General features: G+C 33.6%; 1 protein-coding gene across 3 annotated transcripts in view; it reads right to left on the bottom strand.

Annotated features, from left to right (window-relative positions):
- Positions 1 to 23,904, bottom strand: part of AKAP9 (A-kinase anchoring protein 9) — a 150,198-nt gene that overhangs the window by 114,202 nt on the left and 12,092 nt on the right. For all 3 annotated transcript variants that reach the window (XM_036863960.1, XM_036863961.1, XM_036863962.1), the window contains exons 2-5: positions 14,289 to 14,543; positions 6,659 to 6,703; positions 710 to 763; positions 170 to 340 (exon numbers count right to left, since the gene is read on the bottom strand). In XM_036863960.1, the coding sequence (XP_036719855.1) occupies positions 170 to 340; positions 710 to 763; positions 6,659 to 6,703; positions 14,289 to 14,543 (525 nt within the window). The remainder of the gene's footprint in view (positions 1 to 169; positions 341 to 709; positions 764 to 6,658; positions 6,704 to 14,288; positions 14,544 to 23,904) is intronic.

Genomic DNA, 23,904 nt, shown 5'->3' with positions numbered 1-23,904 from the left:
TGGACTAGTTTTAAGCGATGTTGTTTATGATATGTATAAGGACAAATATTATGAGGTGACTTTAAGTTACCATTTTAAAAACCCATCTTTAAAGAATGTACCTATACTAGCATTCAAATTTCCTATTTTTGTTTTGTAACAAACCAAGAGCCACATAAGGTAAACACACCTGCTTCAGTCCTTCAGTCCCACAGGTGGCCCTCATTTCTTCTAGTTCTCTGTTTAGCTCTTCAATCTCATGTTGTTTCCCAGCCAATTCATTTTCCATCATCTCTAGGTGGGTCTGATTGTACTGTGCTCCATGTTCAGAGTAAGAATCATCAACACCAAATTCTTCTTCCTAAACCAATCCAGATCTTTAATAATTCAGTACTAGCAACATTCCCTCAGGAAAAGGGATTCAAAATCTGAATCCTACAGCAAAGTCTAATTTAAAACATCACTCATCACCTGGGAGTTTACTGGCATGACAACCTACTTTGTTGCTAATGTGATAGATATATACCTCAAGAGCAAAAACAAGATAGCTGCAAATTCTGTTACAATTGAGTTTTATAACAAAAGGTGGATAATTTTGTTTTGTTACACTTTAAAAGCATTTAGAAATCACACACTGAAAGAAGTACATGCAGGAAAAAGCTTTGTTAGTAACCAAATGGTTTTAAATAGAATAAAACATTAGTACAATGAGTAGTTTTAAATACTGTACCCTTAATAAATTTGTAGGCTTTCCTGTTCTCGCCACAAAACTGCAACCATTTACCTGTATAAAAACAATTTCCTGAAATATTATGGTTTTAGAATTTTATTTAAAGCTAACAATTATATTTGTGCTAACTGTATTCATGCTTTTTTTATGCCTAAGGAAAATGCCTCATTGGCAAAAACAGATATAGTGATTAAATTTAAACACCTAAAAGACATTATGACCATTTCAAATGCCAAAGAATTCCTCATACATTTGAGTGCTTACAATGCAAAAGACACTGTGCTATACATTTTCATTTAAGTGAATTAAGGTTCTGACTAAGTGCAGTTTCTCTTTTGTCTTCAGAAGAATAACTATAAACCTCTAGTTACAAGATCCTCCTCTACAAAACACTGCCTTAAAATCATTTAAATAATTGTTTTTTGATTAAGCCCTATTCATTTTAAAGTAAAACTGTTTACTGATGTACATCTACTGAAGGTTGGCAAGCAGGTGAAGAAGTAGGAGGAGATGTCAAGAGCTGAGGAAAACTCCCCCAAGAACCTTCCCCTGAGGGTACTATGATAGCCATGCCAACCCTGACAGATGTGGAGATTTTCCAGAATACAGGTGTCTCTATCATAGACATTTTGTGGTAGGACGCAGGAGGTTGGCAGAATATGTCTCTGGGGTTGACCTGGTGGGAGATTAATTTCAGATCAATTAATCTACTCAATAATACCTTCCTTCCCCCTAACAGCAAACAAGTGAACTTCATTCCTGTTTACATTTAATTTCTCACAATTCTATGTTAACAGAATCCAAGATAATGAAGTTTTTACTGTTCAATTACATAGAACAGAATATCTGAGAATCAGGATTAGGCTGATATGGATCACAACACTTTAAAAAGTGAAGATCCTAATTAAGATTTCTTTCCAGAGTTTGATTCCTTCTTTTTTTCCCGAGGATAATTTCAAAAAACAAAGCTTAAAGTTAAAAAAAAATTTCACCTTTATGGCAACACATTACTAGAATTTGTGAAAACTATCAGAACACAGCAATACTAACTCTATTAAGATTATTAATAAAGTCACTTGCAATAACTTTCAAATTAAATTCTAAATTTCAATTAGCTTTTCTTGATTTTGAAATGAAGCACTTTGATAAACATCTACTAAACTTTTCCTTTAGGGTAACAGTATAATGAAATGGATTTTATGAATATTTTCAAATATCATATTAAGCAAAGGATATTCCTTTAAGTGGTGATGATATCACTTACATAAATTAGTTATCTATTTATAATAATTGAATCTAACACATTAAATAGCCAACATTCAGCTTAACTTTTCTCTAAATTGAGCACATTTTACACTTGAGCAAGTCATATGTATTGGCTTCTTAAAATACTACATGACTGTTTTCAAAACTTAATTATGTTATTATAATAAATATTAAAATCTTGTCAATATTAATAGTTCTTAAAAATTTAATATCATGTAAATAGGTAATAAGAGATTATACACCAGAATTAAACTATATTTCAAAGTTAGAAAAGAAACACTCAACAGAATATTAGGATCATTAATAGTTAGCAATAAATGATATTTTTTAATCTAGATAATTGCTTCACTGATACCTAACAGGTAGAGCATTTATCTCATCTTCTTACACTAGCGTTTTAACACAATACTTGGTAAACCATAATATGAAGGCACATTAACAGCTTGAAACATGAAGATTAGATGAACAGACCCCTCCAACTGAAGAAAGCTTAACTTTTCTTAATGTCGTTCTTTACTGTGGCAGTTTTCAAAGTTATTTAACCTTTAGGCTATACTAATAGAGTCTTTTTGAATTCATAATTTACTCAATCTGTGTAGACAACTTGAAGATTTGGGAAAGTACAAATAAGGTATATTCTAAATTTTAAAATGTTCTGTAGAGTAAGTATCATCTCCTAAAAATACTGCTATTCAGAAAGAATCAGAGGAAAGATGACTCTTATTTTATAATCATAAAATGTTCTTCACACAGAAACTTTTCCTTTCAGTGGACATCAGTTCAAAAACACAGAAGAACAACTCACTCTTTATTTATGATTAACACCTTATCCTTATTATACTTAATTTGGCAGTATATACAAAAATATTAATAATGGATGTTTTAATAAAAAGATAAGAAGAATCTAATAGTTCATAAAAATTATGGGAGTTCACTGTGCCTAGCTGACTCCTGGAATTAGAGCCAAGAAACTAATGAGGTTAAGATCATTCATTCAAAGTCAAAGTTAAGTATTAAGCACCATGTTGTACACCTTCAATATATAAGCTGAGACAGGGAGGGAGAAAATGAAAATAAGGTGAAGTTAAAAAAAAAGAAAGAAAGAAACCCAAGTCAAAGTTGAAAAGCTAAGTTTACGTTACTTAATGGCTGGTTATAGGCTATGTCTCCAACTGCAGCCAGTCACTTCATAAATGTCGTGAGTCCTGTAAGTGACTTGTTAAGAAGTTCTGAATAATCAGTTGAAGTCCATAAAAAGACTGTATGCCCTACTATCATTTCATCTTTCTATACATAGCAAAGCATATATATTTACTTGTCTTATCCCTGTATGTTGCCTGTAGCATTTCCAACTTTCCCCAAATAACCCTGCTCTAAGGGTATCGATAAAAATATTTTATGTAAATATGGTATTCTAGATATGAAATGTCCCTTCACCAAGAACTGAAAAGATTATGTATAATTTAAATTAATTCATAAGAAGGGTATTTTTTATTTAGTCTGATTTCTCTAGTATACATAATTGGATATATTTTTATACAGAACAGATCTTAGGGAGATCACAGGATAAAATTATCTGACTAATCCTTTCTAGACCTGAATCCATTTTTTAATCCAAGGGATATACTAGCCACAGAAGTCAAGAACATTAAGCACATACCATATCTATCAAAATAAAATTTCTAAACTAATTGCTAATTAAACATAGAATCAGAATCTGAAATCCTTCTGAGAATAAATTGTTAAAAGAATTCACATCATTCATTTGTTTCATATAAACTTAGTGTGAAGAAAAGCATACATCTAGTGAAGCACAGTAAAAAAAAAAACACAAGCTTTGCTGATTGTTTTTTATATATCAAACATCATACTAAAATTACCAAATAACCCTCAAAACTACCCTGTGATATAGATATTATTTCCCCCATTTTACAGGTAAGGAAACTGTATTTCAGAGTTTAAGTGATGTGTCCAAATTCATCCTGCTCAGAGGCGAAGAAGCTGAAATTTGAAAATAGGACTTTCTGGCTCCAAAGCCCCTTCTCTTTTACATCACCTTATTTCCCTATGGACCAGAAAAATGACAGTGATATTTAGACAAAATACAAGATAATTATGTGTCTTATGATTAACACCATGTAATTTTGAAATTTTAAGAATATTCAAATGCAAACCAGAGCAGCCAAGACTGTCATATTTCACAAATCTGTTATGTGTAGTGAAGTTATATGTGTTGCCTAGAAAGGAATTTCATTTTAGAGGTCCCTTAAGAGTTCTAATATGAAGAGTATTACAGTGTGAGATTTACTCCTTGTTTTATTTTTTATTTTCATTGAAATATAGTTGATTTACCATGTTGTGTATTCTTTGGTTTATAAATTTGACCTACTTAAGATTTTTCTGCCTCCTAAGACTGTGAATATGGCTTAGAAGTCCTCTGAAATTCTAGCTCAGTCAAACCAGTCCTATGTCATTAAATCAAGTAGCTAAAGACCCAAAACCAGTCCAGAGTATTATGGATTGAAGCAGTACCCATTTTAGCAATCTTGATGAGACATCATCAAATATTTCACAGACTATCAATTCTATACTATTTTCTATACACATAGTAAAATATGTAAATTTCTCAAAGTATAATCCATTATGAATCTAGGCCCAAAATGGATATTACAAGGAATATGATTCAAATCTGGTCAAATCTGTCAAAGATTATTCATAAATTATCTTTCAACATAACCTTCTAAATCACTAATTTTTTCAACTTATACATCAGCTAATCAATTGAGTTTTTGTGACCAGTGTTAGAAAGAAAAAGTATCAGAGGACTGGTCACATAGTAAAGTATCTTTTCCTGAAAGTTTGGTTTAAAAAAATATGTATGTATGAATATGTATATATTACTCATGTGCACAATTATTCATGTGCACAATTATTCATGTATACAACTATACACATATACGTAATACATATGTAAATATATAAAATTACATACACATATATATGTAAAATATTATTTCTTATTGTTGAATCATGGACATGTTTTTTTGTTTTTTTTAAAATTCGTATTACTCTTTTTTAAAAAAAATTTTATTTATTTATTTATTTATTTTTGGCTGCATTGGGTCTTCACTGCTGCACACAGGCTTTCTCTAGTTGCAGCACGTGGGCTTCTCATTGCGGTGGCTTCTCTTTGTGGCACAATATGGGCTCTAGGCACGTGGGCTTCAGCAGTTGTGGCATGCGGGCTCAGTAGTTGTGGCTCGTGGGCTCTAGGATACAGGCTCAGTAGTTGTGGCACATGGGCTTAGTTGCTCCACGACACGTGGGATCTTCCCAGACCTGGGCTTGAACCCGTGTGCATTATCAGGACAGCTTCTTAACCACTGAACCACCAGGGAAGCCCTGGACAACATGCTTTAACTTTTATCTGTAGGACTTATATTTAAAATTATTTGTACCTCATTTTGAAACACATCATATTTACTAGGTATCACAATAAAAATTTAAAATATAAATTTTAACCAAATTTCACAGGCATGTATTAGATGGTCTGATCTGTAGCCACTTGGATTATAAAAAAAATTCACTTTGGTATAAAGAAAAAAAAAAAAAAGCACTTTGTGGAATCCTGGGCTGCCCAAAAATCACCAGTAGTTCAAGTGCCAAACCATCTTAAACTTCAATCAAGAAAGACAAGCTCTAAGAATTAAGGTATTATGGAAGAGAAAAGCAATGTTTTCATATCTAAGTCCCCAGTTTAAAGTCACAAGCACAGATTCTCTGAATTGCAAGCTGTAATTTTAAACTGAGATACTTCCCATAAAGGCAAATTTATGTAGCCTAAACTGGGCACTAATTTATTTATTTAACATTGGTTAATTATTTCCCTGACCAGATCACTAATAAGTATATTCCCAGCTTTTAAACACATTAAACTTTTTAAGTGTAAAAGTTTTCACTCCCATTAGCAATCCGAAACAGTAATAAGTTCATTTAAGTACATGAAGTTTTTTTTCTTTCCTATTAGACACCTACAATAAATCAAAACTTATAGAATACACTGAGTTGTTGAACCATTCAAAGTAAGAAAGTTTTCCATGTCCTCAAATATTAGACCAAAAAAAATGACAATCATATCTAAAAGAATAGGAAAAAGATAAAATGACATACATTTATTAACACATAAAGAAGGTATTTCCTAAAGTGTCCAATGCCCACGTTAGCTTTTATTACCTAAATTAAAAATCACTACTGCAATATTAATTTCAATAAATGAATTTATATAATTAACTAGAATTCAAGCAGTTGTAAAAAGCATTACGCAAAATAAAATACCCTATAATATGAAATGTTTACTGTGTTAAATATGGATACCTTATATCATGTATCCTAGAAACCCAATTTCAAACACTCTCCTAGAAACTAAAAACAAGGCCTCAATCTAATTAAGGACCAACTTATTCAAACAGATTTAAGACTTTAGTTAATAATCTGAAAAAAAGATATATCAGAAAAATATAAACTTCAGGTTTTCTAGGTCATTTACATTACATCATACTGTGCTATATTCTTATTATATTTATAAAAACATAAAGCATGTGAGTTGCAAGTAATATAGTACTAATAATCAACAATAATTTCAAAAGAATATGAAATGTCAATCACAGTGTTACTTATCCTTACCTCTGAACTATAATCATCTGCCGTGGTTGAAATTTCACTTTCCGGCTAAAACAGAAAGTAAAAACTGATTATATTAAAGTCTTTCTACTGCATCCCCTATCCAAATATTGTACTTTATTAGCCCATTACTATTGGTAACTTATGACAGAAAACTCAAAAAATTTTACTAAAAAACAGGTAAAAAATTATTAAATTCTTTAAAAATTCCACTCTGATTATGAATCACAATGGTTAAATAACACATCTAAAATTTATCACTAGGCAGTTTTCTAAATATAAAAGTATCAAGAAGTACTTTCACACCGGGTCTTTTATACACTACAAATCATTTGTAAGACAAAAGCACCATAAAAGATATCATCCCTCTAATGCTTACATCTCTTTTAAATAAAATAAAGTCCTAAATTGTTACTCCAAAAAGTTCAATTTCTTTAAAATGAAGAATCATCAAATTTTGGTGCTAGAAAATTAGCAACAACTTGAAGAAAATTACCAACCTCTGTTGTTATTAACACTGTTGCAGCTTACAAAAAACTTTCAAAGACATTCTTGCTTCATCCTTACATCCCTGGGATTTGGGTATGAAGTGAGTGGCTTTACTAAGCTTCCCTCAGCTTAGAAGTACTAGGAAGAGTCAAAGAGGAAACCTAAATTTTCACTGCTTTCACTGTTCACACGCTCTCATCAAATCTAAGAATCTAATTTTACAAGTGAGAAAAGAGACCCAGATATTTCATTTTTTCACTCAACAAATATGAACCATATATGAATCCAATACAGAAGCACCTACATAAAACAAATACTAATGGACATAAAGGGAGAAACTGATGGAAATATAATAATAATAGGAGACTTTAACACCCCTCTGACATCAATGGACAGATCTTCCAGACAGAAAATAAGGCAACAGAGATTGTAAATGACACAAGAGAACAGTTAGACTTTTTTTTTTTTAATTAATTAATTAATTTATTTATTTTTTGGCAGTGTTGGGTCTTCGTTTCTGTGCAAGGGCTTTCTCTAGTTGCGGCAAGTGGGGGCCACTCTTCATCGCGATGTGCGGGCCTCTCACTATCGCGGCCACCCTTGTTGCGGAGCACAGGCTCCAGACGCGCAGGCTCAGCAGCTGTGGCTCACGGGCTTAGTTGCTCCATGGCATGTGGGATCTTCCCGGACCAGGGTTCGAACCCGTGTCCCCTGCATTGGCAGGCAGATTCTCAACCACTGCACCACCAGGGAAGCCCAGAACAGTTAGACTTAATCTATATTTTCAGGACATTACATCCCCCCAAAACAGACTACATTCTTTTCAAGTGCACATGGAATATTCTCTGGGATAGACCACATACTAGGACACATGGCAAGCCTAAACAAATTTAAAAGGACAGAAATTATTTCAAGTATCTTTTTTGATCACAACAGCATGAAGCTAGAAATCAACTGCAGAGAGAAAAACGAGAAAAAACGATTACAGGGAGACTAAACAATATGCTACTAAAAAACTAATGGCTCAACAATGAAATTTAAAAAATACCTTGAGACAAATGACAATGAAAACACAACCATACAAAAGCTATGAAATGCAGCAAAAGCAGTCCTAAGAGGGAAGTTCATAGTGACACAGGACTTGCTCAAAACCAAGAAATTTCTCAAATAAACAACCTAACCTACCACCTAAAAGAATTAGAAGAAAAAGCAAAACCTAAAGTCAGCAGAAGGAAGGAAATAATAAAGCTCAGAGAGGAAATAATAAAACAGAGATTTAAAAAACAATAGAAATAATCACTAAAACCAAGAGCTGGTGTTTTGAAAGGACAAAATTGACAAACCTCTGGCAGCGATCACCCAGAAGAAAAGAGGACCAAAATAAAATAAGAAATGAAAGAGGAGAAATAACAACTGATACGACAGAAATACAAAAAAACGTAAGAGAATACTATGAACAATTATGTGCCAACAAATTGGACAACCTAGAATAAATGGACCAGTTTCTAGAAACATACAGCCCACCAAAACTGAATCAAGAAGAAATAGAGAATTTGAACAGACTGATCACTAGAAGTGAAACAGAATCTGTAATTTTAAAAAACTCCCTTCAAACAAAAGTCCAGAACTGGATGGCTTCACTGGGGGATTCCTAAACATACAAAGAAGAACTTATATCAATCCTGCTCAAATTCTTCCAAAAGATTAAAGGGGAGGGAAAACTCCCAAAGTCATTGTATGAAGCCACTATCACCTTGATACCCAAACCAGACAAAGATTCCACAAAAAAAGAAAATTACAATATCTTTGATGAATATAGATGAGAAAATCCTCCACAAAATATTAGCAAACCAAATCCACAAACACATTAAAAAGGATCATACACCATGATTAAGCTGGATTCATCTGAGGTTCACAAGGATGGTTCAACATACGCAAATCAATCAATGTGATACACCACATCAACAGAAGAAAAGACAAAAACCACATGATCATCTCAATTGATGCAGAAAAAGCATTTGATAAAATTCAACATCCATTCTTTTTTAAAAATTAAAAAAATTTTTATTTTATATTGGAGTATAGTTGATTAACAATGTTGTGTTAGTTTCAGGTGTACAGCAAAGTGATTCAGTTATACACACACATGTATCTATTCTTTTTCAAGTTCTTTTCCCATTTAGGTTATTACAGACTACTAAGCAGAATTCGCTGTGCTATACAGTAGGTCCTTGTTGGTTATCTATTTTATTTTATTATCATTCCACTTTTGTGTTCATGTTATTGAATACAATTAAACATAATATTTACATCTATAAAATTATCCTGTGTATACACATAAAGAAACATTAAAAAATTCTAATAGGGTTATCTATTTTAAATACAGCAGTGTGTACATGTTAATCTCAAACTCCCAATCTATCCCTCCCCCCATCCTTCCCCCTGGTAACCATAAATTCATTCTCTAAGTCTGTGAGTCTGTTTCTGTTTTGTAAGTAAGTTCATTTGTATCATTTTTTTAGATTCCACATATAAACAATATCATATGATATTTGTCTTTCTCTGACTTACTTCACTCTGCATTAAAGACTCTAGGTCCATCCATCATTCTTCTTAATGGCTGAGTAATATTCCATTGTATATATGTACCACATCTTCTTTATCCATTCAGCTGTCAATGGATAGACTGTTTCCATGTCTTAGCTATTGTAAACAGCGCTGCAATGAACACTGGGGTGCATGTATCCTTTTGAACCATGGTTTTCTCCAGATATATGCTCAAGAGTGGGATTACTGGATCATATGTTAGCTCTATTTTTAGTTTTTTAAGGAACCTCCATACTGTTCTTCATAGTGGCTATACCAATTTATATTCCCACCAGTATAGGAGGGTTCCCTTTTCTCCACACCCTCTCCAGCATTTATTGTTTGTAGACTTTGTGGTGATGGCCATTCTGACTGGTGTGAGGTGGTATCTCACTGTAGTTTTGATTTGCATTTCTCTAATAGTTACCGATGTTGAGCATCTTTTCATGTGCCTCTTGGCCATCTGTATATCTTCTTTGGTGAAATGTCTATATATGTCTTCTGCCCATTTTTTGATTGGGTTGTTTGTTTCTTTGATATTAAGCCATATGAGCTGTTTGTAAGTTTTGGAGATTAATCCACTGTCAGTCACATGACTTGCAAATATTTTCTCCTATTCTGTGCGTTGTCTTTTCGTTTTGTTTATGGCTTCCTTTGCTGTGCAAAAGCTTTTGGGTTTAACTAGGTGTTTATTTTTCTTTTTATTTCCATTACTCTAGGAGACAGATCGAAAAAGATATTGCTGCAATTTATGCCAAAGAGTGTTCTGCCTATGTTTTCCTCTAAGAGTTTTATAGTATCGGTCTTATATTTAGGTCTTTAATCCATTTTCAGTTTATTTTTGTGAAATATCCATTCATGATAAAAACTCTTACTAAAGTTGGTATAGAGAGAACATATCTCAACATAATAAAAGTTATTTATCACAAACTCACAGCCAACATAATACTCATATGATTACCATATGATCCAGCAATTCCACTCCTGGACATATATCTGGAGAAAACACTAATTGGAAAAGATACATGCACCCCAATGTTCATAGCAGTACTATTTACAATAGCTAAGACATGGAAACAACCTAAGTGTCCATTGACCGATGAATGGATAAAGAAGATATGATATATATATATATATATATATATATATATAAAATGGAATACTACTCAGCCATAAAAAAAGAAATAATGCCATATGCAGCAACATGCATGGACTTAGAGATTATCATAGTAAGTGAAGTAAGTCAAACAGAGAAAGACAAACATCATATGATATAACTTACATGTGGAATCAAAAAAATGACACAAATGAACTTATTTACAAAACAGAAACAAACTCACAGACGTAGAAAACAAACTTATGGTTACCAAAGAGGAAAGGCAGGGAGTGATAAATTAGAACTTTGGGATTAGCAGATACAATCTACTATATATAAAATAGATAAACAACAAGATCCTACTGTATAGCACATGGAACTATATTCTATATCTTGTAATAAACCATAATGGAAACGAATCTGAATAAGTATATATACATATATATGGATGCATATATATATACATAAGTATATGTATATATACTTATAACTGAATCACTTTGTTGTACATCAGAAACACAACATTGTAAATCAACTATACTTCAATTTAAAAACATTAAAAAAAAAAAAAAAGCTGATTCATGGGCCCCACCCAGACCTGCTGAATCAGAATCTACATTTTAAAAAGATCCCACATGTGATCTGTATACACATGGAAGTCTGAGAAGTATTCCTCCAAAATGGGGAAAGATAATAAAGTACGTGTCCAATGAGCTCAAAAAAATTAACAGAAACAAAAAACAAAAAAAACCCAACCAAACAAACGAAAAAAGCAAAAACTGAAAAAAAACCAAACATGAACCATCACTTCTCCTTTCTCATCTACACTTACGGAAATTTTATTCAGCACTCAAGACCAAGTTCCAAGTCAACCTCCTCTCTGAGGTAGTAATGATGCCAGGAACAGAAATAAGCTTACTCCTATTCTAAAATCCTGTATCAGTGGTTCGTAACTTATGTGGCCCTCTTTTAAATCTAAAACACTTTCATGGGACTTCCCAGGTGGTCCAGTGTTTAAGAATCCACCTGCCAATGCAGGGGACATCGGTCCGATCTCTGGTCCGGGAAGATACCACATGCCACGGGCAACTAAGCCCATGTGCCACAACTACTGAAGCCCATGTGCTCTAGAGCCTGTGTGCCGCAACTACTGAGCCCACACGCTGCAACTACTGAAGCCTGCACACTCTGGGCCGCGTGTGCCACAACCACTGAGCCTGCATGCTGCAACTACTGAAGCCCGTGTGCCTAGAGCCTGTGCTCAGCAACAAGAGAAGCCACCGCAATGAGAAGCCTGTGCACTGCAATGAAGAGTAGCCCCCACTCGCCGCAACTAGAGAAAGTCTGTGCAGAGCAATGAAGACCCAGCGCGGCCAAAAAAAAAAAAAAAAAAAAAAACCACAAAAAACCACTTTCATGATGCAAGTCCTTATGGTTCGCTCACTTACTTATTCTTTTGAATGGCTACTGATTAAACGCATACTGTGTACTAAGAACTGTGCTACTGAGGATAAAATGGTGAACAAGACACTCTGCACTTGAAATGCTAAAATTCTAGTGAAAGCCCAAGTATTGATTTGTTAGGCAGAAAATGAAAATAAAAACATCTTCAAATCAAATCAAACACCACGGTTGCTATATTGTATTATACAAAAGATCTAGATTTCAACAAAAAATTACAAATACAGGGCTTCCCTGGTGGCTCAGTGGTTAAGAATCCACCTGCCAATGCAGGGGACACGGGTTCAAGCCCTGGTCCGGGAAGATCCCAAATGCCGTGAAGCAACTAAGCCCGTCTGCCACAACTACTGAGCCTGCACTCTAGAGCCCACGAGCCACAACTACTGAAGCCCGCGTGCCTAAAGCCTGTGCTACGCAACAAGAGCAGCCACTGCAATGAGAAGCCTGCACACTGCAATGAAGAGTAGCCCCTGCTCTCTGCAACTAGAGAAAGCCCACTTGCAGCAAAGAAGACCAATGCAGCCAAAAATAAATAAATAAATATTTAAAAAATTACAAATACACAAAGAAAAAGGAAAGTATGGCCCATACACAAGAAAAACAGTAGTCAGTAGAAACTGTCCCTGAGGAAACATAGATATTGGACTTAATAGACAAAGATTTTAAATTAGCTGTTTTTAAAAAGTCAAATAAATGAAGGAAATAATGTCTAAAAAACTAAAGAAAATTATAAGAACAATGCCTCGCCAAATAGGGAATATAAAAAAAGAAAGAATTTATGAAAGAACCAAAGAGAAATTCTGGAGTTAAAAGTAAAATAACTGAAATGTAAAATTCACTAGAGGGGCTTAACAGGAGATCTGAGGAGGAAGAAGAATCAGAGCAAACTTCAATATAGTTCAACTGAAATTATCCAGTCTGAGAAAAAGAAAAAAGAATTTAAAAAAAATGAACAGATCATCAAAGACCTGTGCAACAAACATACTAACATATGAATAATGGAGACTCAGAAGGAGAGGAAAGGGTCAGAAAGAATATTCGAAGATATAATGGCTGAAAACTTCCCAAAGGTGATGAAAAACATTAATCTATGTATCCAAAATGCTCAAAGAACTCTAAGTAGGAAAAACTCAGTAAGATCCACTTTTATGATGAATAGCAAATCTCTATGACATCTCTGACTCTTGGCTAACGCTCAAATCCCTATATATCTAAATCCTATTTCCACCTAAATATGCCAAGGCACAATCCAAATTATCATTTTTTGCCTTGTACAACACTCTTCCTCCTAAGCATCCCATCGTTCTCTACTCCTGGTCTTAGTTGGTAGCTCCACCATCCCACCCACCACCCAATCCACTCTTAACTTCTCCCTCATCTCCTTATTCTTGAAAATTCCATCATTAATGGGAGGAAGAAAATTAGCATTTATTGAGGAAAACTTTCTATGGGCCAAGTACAGCCTCCCTCTCTTCACCATTACCACCATCCTATCCTGATCACTTTGAGATCCATGTAAAACTAAACTACTTAAGGTTTCCAAATCACATCACACTGTTTCATGTCTTTGAGAACGCTGATTCTTCAGCATGGAGGTTGTCTGCCCTACTTCTTTGTCTCTAGCTAACTCTAACTTACACCTCAAGACTTGGTTCTATTACCTCTTCCTGGAAACTTTCCCAAATAACACACACAAGACTGATTTGGGCATTCCCCCAAATCATGGTACTTTAGGGCACCATGTGCATTGTTGCTAGCATGGCTCTAATCGAGGTACACAGCCTATCTTACATCCACCTTCCCCACTAGAGTGACTTTCAAGGATAGAGACTGTCATATTTATCTTTGTATCCTTGGTGCTCAATCTTTGGTGTAATACAGCTGCTCAATAAGTGTTTGTTAAATCAAGCTCACAAAAAATCACATAGGGTGCTAATGAGTGTTGTCATTACAACTTTACACTTAGAATGCTAGTATTTAAAAATCTGGATGAATACTTACTTCAACAGAGAAGACCTGGTCATGTTTAACTATTTCTCCACTGTGTAGAGCTCTCATTATTGTGGATTCAGGAGTCACAGCTGATCCTGATCTCTGAGAACTATTTGTGCACATCTCATCACTCTGTGATTGCTCAATATTCACAGCATGGTATGCTGACATGTCATGTTTACTACTTGAAGTTTTCCTCTTTTTTTTCTGCTTCTTAGGATTCTGCCCATCAGATTGAGCTTTCCTTTGTCGAAACTGGGCAAGCTACAGAAAAAAAAATCATCGTTATTGTCAAAGATAATTTTTCTTTATCAGCACTAAGAAAAAAGTAGATTTGGAGTCACTTTCTTTAAAAGATCAACCCATCACTAAAATGATGACAAAATAATGGACAACGGTTACTGTGTTTAACACAAGAATGACTACTGAATTGCAAAGAAACTAGGTATTTCTGAATGAATACTGTTCAAATGTTGAGAAGAACTGAAAATATCATGTCTAAAGAAAAAAAATTAGCCCAGAGTTGGGTAGAATAAAAAACAGGCATTCTCATTCACTGTTTAGTGAGAGTATAATCTCTGGATATGAGATTATATGAAAACATAGGAGCTCCAAATGCATTTGCTTTGTGGAATTTCTGTGACTTCCACTTACTTATATTAGTAAATGTAATTATTTCATGCAAAAAGCTTTAGCTATACAAATGATCATTGCAGACTTGTTTATAATGGGAAAAATTATAAATATTTTCAGTATCAAACAGTAGAGCCTCCTAGCCCTTAATCATTTGCATACCATCATCAGGATTTTTGCCATATCCTAGTGTCACCTAAACTTACCAGTTACTTAATATGTTTTAACTACTGTACTTTTCTTATTTAAATTTATTTTAAAAGGATACTTTCTATCCTTGACATAAATTAAAAGACAGTATCACTTGTCATTTTTAAAAAAATAAAAACAAAAATGAATACAATGAAAAATAAAACTATTATTAAAATTTTAGCTAGATATTTTGCTGAAGGTTCTAAGAGAAACAGGCAAGTGTTAGAGGGGTGCTAAGGATCTATGAGTATCAGACTTTTGGCTTATAAGAAACCTGGTTAAAGAAACTTGGAAAAGTAGTAACTTTTTTTTTTACAATACTATCCACTGTTATTTAATACTGGATCGCATATCACCTAAAATATCTCATCATTACCTATATCAGAAGTATGGATAACATATTTTGGGCAATACTAGATTAATTCAATTAAAATAATACTAATGCAAACCATTATTAATACTAAAAATATTAATGTAAACCATTATTAATAGTAAATGTTTATATACAACATTAGGTATAATATTGCAACATAACCTTTTTTAGTAAAAGGAAAATTAAGTGCATCTCTTTTAACAAAGATAAGGCAGGCCTTAGGCTCACAGCCTTCAACAATTATACCTATCTTAAATTTTAATAACATTATACACATAGGCATGGATAAATTCTGGAAGAATATAACCATAACAACTTTGGTCTGTCTCTGGATTTGGGATTACAGGTATTTTTCCTTATGCTCACTTGAAATTTCCTTTTTGGTGCATAAATTTTCCAAATTTTATATGAAGCAACTATTAACTACCAATTCCTAAATTTAATTTGAACTCAGTCATTCTGAAAGAAACAAAAGCATAAGAACAGGTGTAAGCCCTCTGTGCCTTAAAAAGAGGAAATAGAGGAAATATACAAACATATTAATATATAAATTAGACCAATTATAAAGATGTCCAGTAAATGTCTTATGATATAAAGGATTAAAGCAATCTTGATGATGTTGATATCATTAACTATCAAAATGTGACAAATACTAGAATCTACAGAATAACATACAGCATATGTCTGCTGTAAACGAAAAAAAGTTTATAGATATGTACTGTTTACTTAACAAATGTCTCTAATTAGTAAGTCAGAAATATCTAATCACTGACCCTGCAATATAAAAATATATCACATTTAAATTTCTTCCCCAGTTAATCAGCAACTAGTCGGTTATTCTACTATCTGCTTAAGGAACAGATGCAAGACCAGTTGCCTCTATTTGTACATTATTAAGCTGCTGGAATGCATTTAAACTACTTTGGAGAGCAAATTCATTCTTAAAAATAAACCAACTGAAACACTATTATATATTATCTGTAAATAGAATCAAAAGTCTAGGGACATCATTTTAAAACGATCCCTCAGAAAGAATGTAAAAGCAAAAATATGCTAATGACATTCTTAAGATTTAAAAATATATTCAGACAGCAGAGGATATCAGGACAATAATGAAGATTTTGTTTAAAATTCCAACTCTGTTAGGATATATAATTTATATTTAATATTTATTTAGATGTACAAATACATAACAAAAGAGAAAATTTTAAAAAAACAAACAAAAAACCCACTGCCTGAGACAACAGTATCCATTATTAAATGAAACCAATGAAAAGGTTAATAATAGATATGGAATAAAAAGTAGAATAGGGACTTCCCTGGTGGCGCAGTGGTTAAGAAACCGCCTGACAATGCAGGGGACAAGGGTTCGAGCCCCGGTCCAGGAAGATCCCACATGCCGCAGAGCAACTAAGCCTGTGCGCCACAACTACTAAGCCTGTGTGCCACAACTACTGAAGCCCGCACGCCTAGCGCCTGTGCTCTGCAACAAGAGAAGGCACTGCAATGAGAAGCCCACACACCACAGTGAAGAGTAGCCCCTGCTCGCCACAACTAGAGAAAGCCCACGCGCAGCAAAGAAGACCCAATGCAGCTATAAAAAAAATAAAATAAAAAAGGAGAATAGTTCTATTACAGTGTTTAGAACTAATCACTTCTAAGGACATAAAATTACCAAGACATTGTTTCAGGCCTATGTTATTGATTACATGAAGTCATATTATTTTTTCAGGACAATTAACCAGAAGGTAAACTCCATGAACGTAAGAACTTTTGTTCACTGCTATATATTCAAAATCTAGAACAGTACTCAATAAATACATGATGAGTGAAAAAAAGATAATGTACCTTTTATAGAAAAGTTAACATTAAGCAATAATTTTAAGCACTGTTCCACAGAACCTAAGAACTAAGATGATAAACTGGCATATCTAATCCCACTATCTAAAAAAGTTCCATGGTCTCAGAATTCAAAGTGGCAATTAAATGAATTAAAATATAAAATATTCCCTCTCACCATAATCTCTCTACCCCACTAGGCAAAACAAATAAACAGAAAAACTAAACTAATGACAAAATTAAATTCTCAGAAAAACAATGCCCATAATAGCTTTTTAGGAAGAGTTCTGTTTTGTAAAAACATGAGAAAGGGAACAAGATCACATCATAAATCACATCATAAACAGCTATCTATTTTTATTTTAAATCTGAAAAATGGCAAGCTGGCAGATAAGCAAAAATCAGAAACTCTATTCAATTAGCTAATCATTTGATACTGCAATGGTACACTTTAAATTACTGGAAAAACATTTATTCTAAAACATGCTGGAAATTCAGACTACAGACATCTGTGTTTGTCATTTGGAAGCCAATTATAAAAATGTTAACATATGCAGGCACGGAAATAGCTGCAAGATTTACTGGAAAGATATCATGTCCATATACACTTGTCTTTCAAAACTAATTCAGGTCTCAAGCAAATGTCTTACCCTGACCAGAACACGAATAAATAATTAAATAAAAATGACCAATAATTTATTCCATAAACTCAATATTTATTTATAAATGATCATTCTCAATAAAACAGGGAATTTTTTTAATGCTGTAAAAAAAACGCCAAGTTTTTATAATGTCACTTCAATAAAAGTACTAACTGGAATCTGTTTTGTTTCTTGAGAGTTCATCAGGTGTTTATGTGCCAGGCACAAAGCTAGACATGAGTTGAAATACACGGTCTTAACAGTAGGATCTTTTAGTCTAGGCCAGCCTAATATTTCATTGAGTTGTGAGAAACAAGGTAGAAGTTAGTGTACAATTTTGTAAACTCAACAGTCCTATGTATCTTTAAGGAGGTAGTATGGGAACTTCTCTTGTCCTGATTTTCTCAAAAAAGGCTTTCTGTAATAGGTGTGGTTGTAGAGTTTTATAGCTGTGAAGGAAATAACTTGGCATATGACAGACAGTAGTGAGTAGTTCATTTATTTAAAAAATATTTGTTGTGTTTATGGAATAAATTACCATGTGTCTGCCCTGTGCAGGGTAGGTAGTAATGAAACAGATACAAACCCTACTCCTCTGAATTGTAATCCAGGTAGAAAGAAAAAAATTAAACAAATATGGACAAATACAGAAATATATCATTTCAGGAGACAAAATGTGCTTTGAAGAAAAAGTATAGGTACTAAAGAAAGTCTAAAACAGAAAGACTTAATTTGAATGGGAATGTAAGGGAGAAGTCATGAAATATTGAGAAAAGAATGTGGAAGCTGAGATTTGAAGACAAATATGAGTTACTTGCCCAAAAGTAGCAAAATAGAACAAGAACATCTGACTCTAAATCCAGTATTCTTTCCATTATACCAATTTGCATTCCATGCATTCTAAGCTCTTTTCCTTCATTTGTCATTAAACTTAAAAACACTAACATTAAATCTAGAACACGAAGTTTAAAGGCATGAACAAATGAAATCACCAAAACAAATATTTTGACAACACTAGGGAAAAAACACACACACAACACACACACACACCAAGAAATTATAAAATATTTTAAAAATGTTATCTACTTTCTCTAGTCTTCAAAAGCAGCTATAAGCAGCTATGTTTTTACTGTAGAAAATTTAAGAAATCCTAATTAATTCTAATTATGTAACTATTTGTACCTGTCCGTGCAGCCTTTACCTTTGTGATATTCCTTAATGAACGTTGAACAAGAATGCTGTACGAGCTATTACAACAAAACTTCAGGGACCTAACTATGAAAACACAGAAGAATAACACAGTTGACCCAAACACAATTTGTATGTAGAGCTGAAGTAGGGCAACTGAAAACAAAGAAGACAAAAGCAACACTTTAAAAATGCTCTGAAGAATATTTTCCAACGATATGACAGAATACAAACTGCTGGAAAATAACAGTGCCAAATAGACCCGAGGAAATCAGATATGGAAAAGACCACAGGGCTTTACCTTATGGAGCCAGCAGTCTTATTTATATCCTACAACCTCAATCAATGCAGAATTTTTCTTAAAGTTTTGGAACACTTTCATGTCTAAGAAGAAAACAGATTCTGGAACTGAAAAAGTTACCTTAATTTTGCAAATTTTAACACATTTCATTGTCTGGCACGTAGTAGGCCCAACTATTTTTTGAGCGAAAATAATGTTTCAAAAAGAATATGGATTACATATATTAGAGTACTGGACTGCTGTGTTTACAGAGACTCTAATAAGCTAGCTATGTGACACTGGACAAGCCACTTAACCTCAAGAGAACTCAGTTTTTTCAACTGTACAATGAAGAGGAGGATTAGAAGGATCTCGTAAAACTTCTTTCAGTTTTACCATATGATCCAGCAAGTCTACTCCTAGGTGATATATCCTAAGAAAACAAAAACACTAATCCAAAAAGATACATGCACCCCAATGTTCACAGTAGCATTATTTACAATAGCCAACATATGGAAGCAACCTAAGTGTCCATCAACAGATGAATGGATAAAGAAAATGTGGTATACATACAATGGAATATTACTAAGCCATAAAAAAGAATGAACTTCTGCCATTTGTATCAACATGGATGGACCAGAGGGTTTTATGCTTACTGAAATAAGTCAGACAGAGAAAGACAAATACTGTATGTTTTCACTTATATGTGGAATCTAAAAAACAGAACAAACAAATGAATATAACAAAACAGAAACAGACTCAGATATAGAGAACAAACTAGTGGTTACCAGTGGGGCAAGGGGCAAGATACAGTGGTAAGGGATTAAGAGGTACAAACTACTATGTATAAAATATTATAAGTAAGATACAAGGATATACTGTACAGCACAGGGAATATAGCCTATATTTTATAATAACTTTAAATGGAGTATAACCTATAAAAATATTAAATCTCTATGTTGTACACTTGAAACTAATATAATATAGATCAACTATATGCCAATCAATCAATAAAATTTCTTCCAGCTTTCAATGCCTAAATTGGAAAAGTTTTTTTCAACTGTTCCTTTCCCTTTTTCTTCCCCGTACTCTCACTTAATTATGTAGAAGAAAAACTAGAATTCTACATTATAAAAAAGTTTCTTTTTAACTGTTGCTTGAAAAAACAGTTCAATAAACAGTATCTATTACTAAATGATCCCAAACGAAAAAAGATATAGAATAAAAAGCGGAATGATTACATTATAGTGTTTAGAACAAATCACTTCTAAGTATATAAAATTATCAAAATACTGTTTTAGGCTCATGTTACTATAAGAAGTATATGAAGTCAAATTATTACTGCAGAACAAATAACTAGAAGATAAGTTCCAGGAGGGCAGGGATTTTTAATCAAAATCAAAGCCTATGTAATACTCTTAAGTCTCGAATAGTGCCTACATATAGGTTCTCAATAAAAATTTGTTGAGTGAAAAAAAAGATAATTTTTTCTTTTTTACAGAAAAGAGGAACCATAAGCAATAATTTTCAGAATAGAACTTCAGAACTTCAGAATACCTGTATAGTTTCTAAAAAACAACTAAAATGATAAATCAGGTCCATGGTTACATTACTGTACAACCATACAATGTAATATTATGTACCTGTCAAAGATAATGTTTTCCAAAAAAATTTAATGTGGGAAAATGCTCTCAACATAAAGCTGGGGGAGAAAAGAGGCCAAAACTGCATGCAGAGTATGATTCAAGCTAAGCTTAAAAATAGACATAGAAACAAAGAATGAACAAACTGTTAATAGTGATTACTTGTAGGTTATGAGACTATGGGTAATTGTTTTCTTTTTTGAAAGATTTTCACTGCCTCCCTCCCTCCCCCAAAGATCTGTAAAGAATATTCACTAATAAAACTATGGGCCCATATGTTAATATCACTATTTTTAAAAGGATATAATACAACTACACATCTACCAAAAATCTCATCCCAAAAGACAGAAATAAGGCAGAAGTCCCAGGAATTATGCTGTCCTGGGGCCTGGCCTCTTTCATCAGCCTCTCCAGACACCCTCTCCAGACATCCCATAAGCATAACTGCTAACAGTGACAGATTATTACACCTCACTGTTCAGATGCCACCAACTTCTGTTTCATTTCACTGTCACCTCATTTACTGCTAACACTGAACGGTGAGAACAATGGCACTTTGCCCCAACCTTATCTAGTTTCTGCATAGTATAAAGCTTAATCTCATCAAAAATAAACAAATAAATAGCAGTTCATGTAAAGGAGAATCCCTAAAACAAGGTATATCTGTAACAGATGCTATCACCCTCAGCAGCATAAATACATGCCAGCTTATCATCTGAGGTTTGTTCATTTATAAGCCACAGGTAATAGAATATTATTCTTATATACATTTTTTTTTTTTTGCAGGAAATATTGACTTAAAAAATAAAAGAACTGCTGTATCTGGTCACTTCAATGGCCCATCCTGTCAGATATCCAGTGCCCATCAACAGCTCCAATGATCTGTCAGAGATCATTTGTGATGAAACGGGGTGTATAATAAACACATAAATATCAGTTGGCTTTGGTTTCGCTTCCTCTTCCTATCTCATTCCACAACACACACACTACTCCCCGAGGACTGAGGGGCCATGGGATTATGATCTCTGCACACCTCTAGGCCCTTGGCATATGCATCGGAAAATGGGCAAAAGTTAACACAGCACCAGTGTTTGTAACAGAAAAACTGGAAACAACCCAAATGCTCATTGATATGAGAATGCTAAATGAGGTAAATTCCTATAATGGAATAGTATGCAGGTGTGAACATCTTTACATAATACTGAACAAAAAGAAAATCATTAAATACTGCTTACAATATGATACCATTAAGTTCAAAAACAGTAAAACTAGTATATTATGTAAACATATGTGGTACAGAAAAGCAAGGCACTGATAAAGAAAATTCAGAATTGCAGTTACCTTAGGTAGGGAGGGGGTGGGATTAGATTGGGAAAGGTTTCAAACGTATTTGAATGTGCTTATTTCTTAAACTGGGTGATAGGCATAGAGGTCGTTTTTAAAAAATCATTTTTCTTATCTATATATTTTATATGTATTCTTTTGCAGGTGAAACATATTTAAGCATTTTTAAAGTATGTGTTTAGAACTTCCTGCTGAGGGAACTGGCCAGTGCTCATAGCTCCTACCATACAGGACACCCCAGCTGCTCCTCCCAGTCTAGTTTGATGAGAAAAGAGGCAGTTGATTAGATTCTTCTCTTGGAATTAGGGAACAAAGAGTTAGAAAAAATGTCCAGAAAGTAAGAGGGGAGATGAATCTTATTGAAGGATTTGAAAATCAGTGCATGATGCAATAATCATATAAATATCCCTAAACTCACCCATAAAGTACATTTATGCTATCAACCTACTAGTCACGTTGCAGACTAAAATACTTTTTTGTGTATTCAGCACAGCCAGTTTTCCTTCTGACGTTAAATCATCCTTACTTTAGTTGCACACCAAGTAAAGTAGCTGGCATATAAGAGTTCATGATGTATAATCACCTAGTTTTGCAGAATCACACAAATTAGCTATGTCAGTGGGTCCCAAACTTTACTGCACATTGAGGATCTTTAAAAAATAGTGAGTCCTGGATGGCACCTCAGACTTTCTTATTTGGGGTTGGAGTGTGACTTAGGCTTTGAAATTGTTTAAAGCTTTCCAGAGGCTTCTAATGTGCAGCAAAGTTTGGGAACCACTAAGCTAGATGCTTACTCTATGAATTGATTTGCTTGCACTATTTACATAATTTTTCTTCCCCCTTCTTTTTTTTTTTAAGTGTCTATAGTGGGAAACAATTCCATTGAATAGAACAAATTTGGGGATTCATCTTTAATTTTTGGTCATGTGCAAACTGATGTACAAGCAAAAGAAGCTGATCTGCAAAGAGAGGAGCATCAGATATTGTGAAAGTGAAATAAGGGATGATAGAGAGAATGGCATTGGTTCCAAATGGCTGTTCAGTTTCCCATGAGGCCCAACTATACTTCTCTTAGCTTCCTTTGATATCTCTCTATCTTTACTATAACCCTCTTTTTCTCTCCTTCACTTAACTAATCAGTTTTTTGGGAACAAAGTACCCTGCTAGAAGTAGGGTGCTTACATTTAGCTATTTGAATCAGTCAATATTTTATATTTAAAAAAAAAAACCCTCATGGTTTTTCTGCTTCATCTGTATAGCAATAACATACACCTGCCACCTGGTGGCAGCATACCTACCTGAATATGGGATATGTTTTTTGGAAAACAGTAACCCTTTTCAAAGGTTAAACATGTCAAATATACATTCTTTGACAGTTTTTGGCTACTTTTAGGATAAAACCCATACTGTCTCAACTAACACATATGGCTCCTCATTATCTGATCCCAGCCTATTTCCCCAATCTAGTTTTCCAGCATGAGAATAATGATGA

This window comes from Balaenoptera musculus, chromosome 9 (assembly GCF_009873245.2).
Source record: "Balaenoptera musculus isolate JJ_BM4_2016_0621 chromosome 9, mBalMus1.pri.v3, whole genome shotgun sequence".
NCBI classification, from domain to species: Eukaryota; Metazoa; Chordata; class Mammalia; order Artiodactyla; family Balaenopteridae; genus Balaenoptera; species Balaenoptera musculus.
This window is presented reverse-complemented; position numbering and strand designations above follow the sequence as displayed.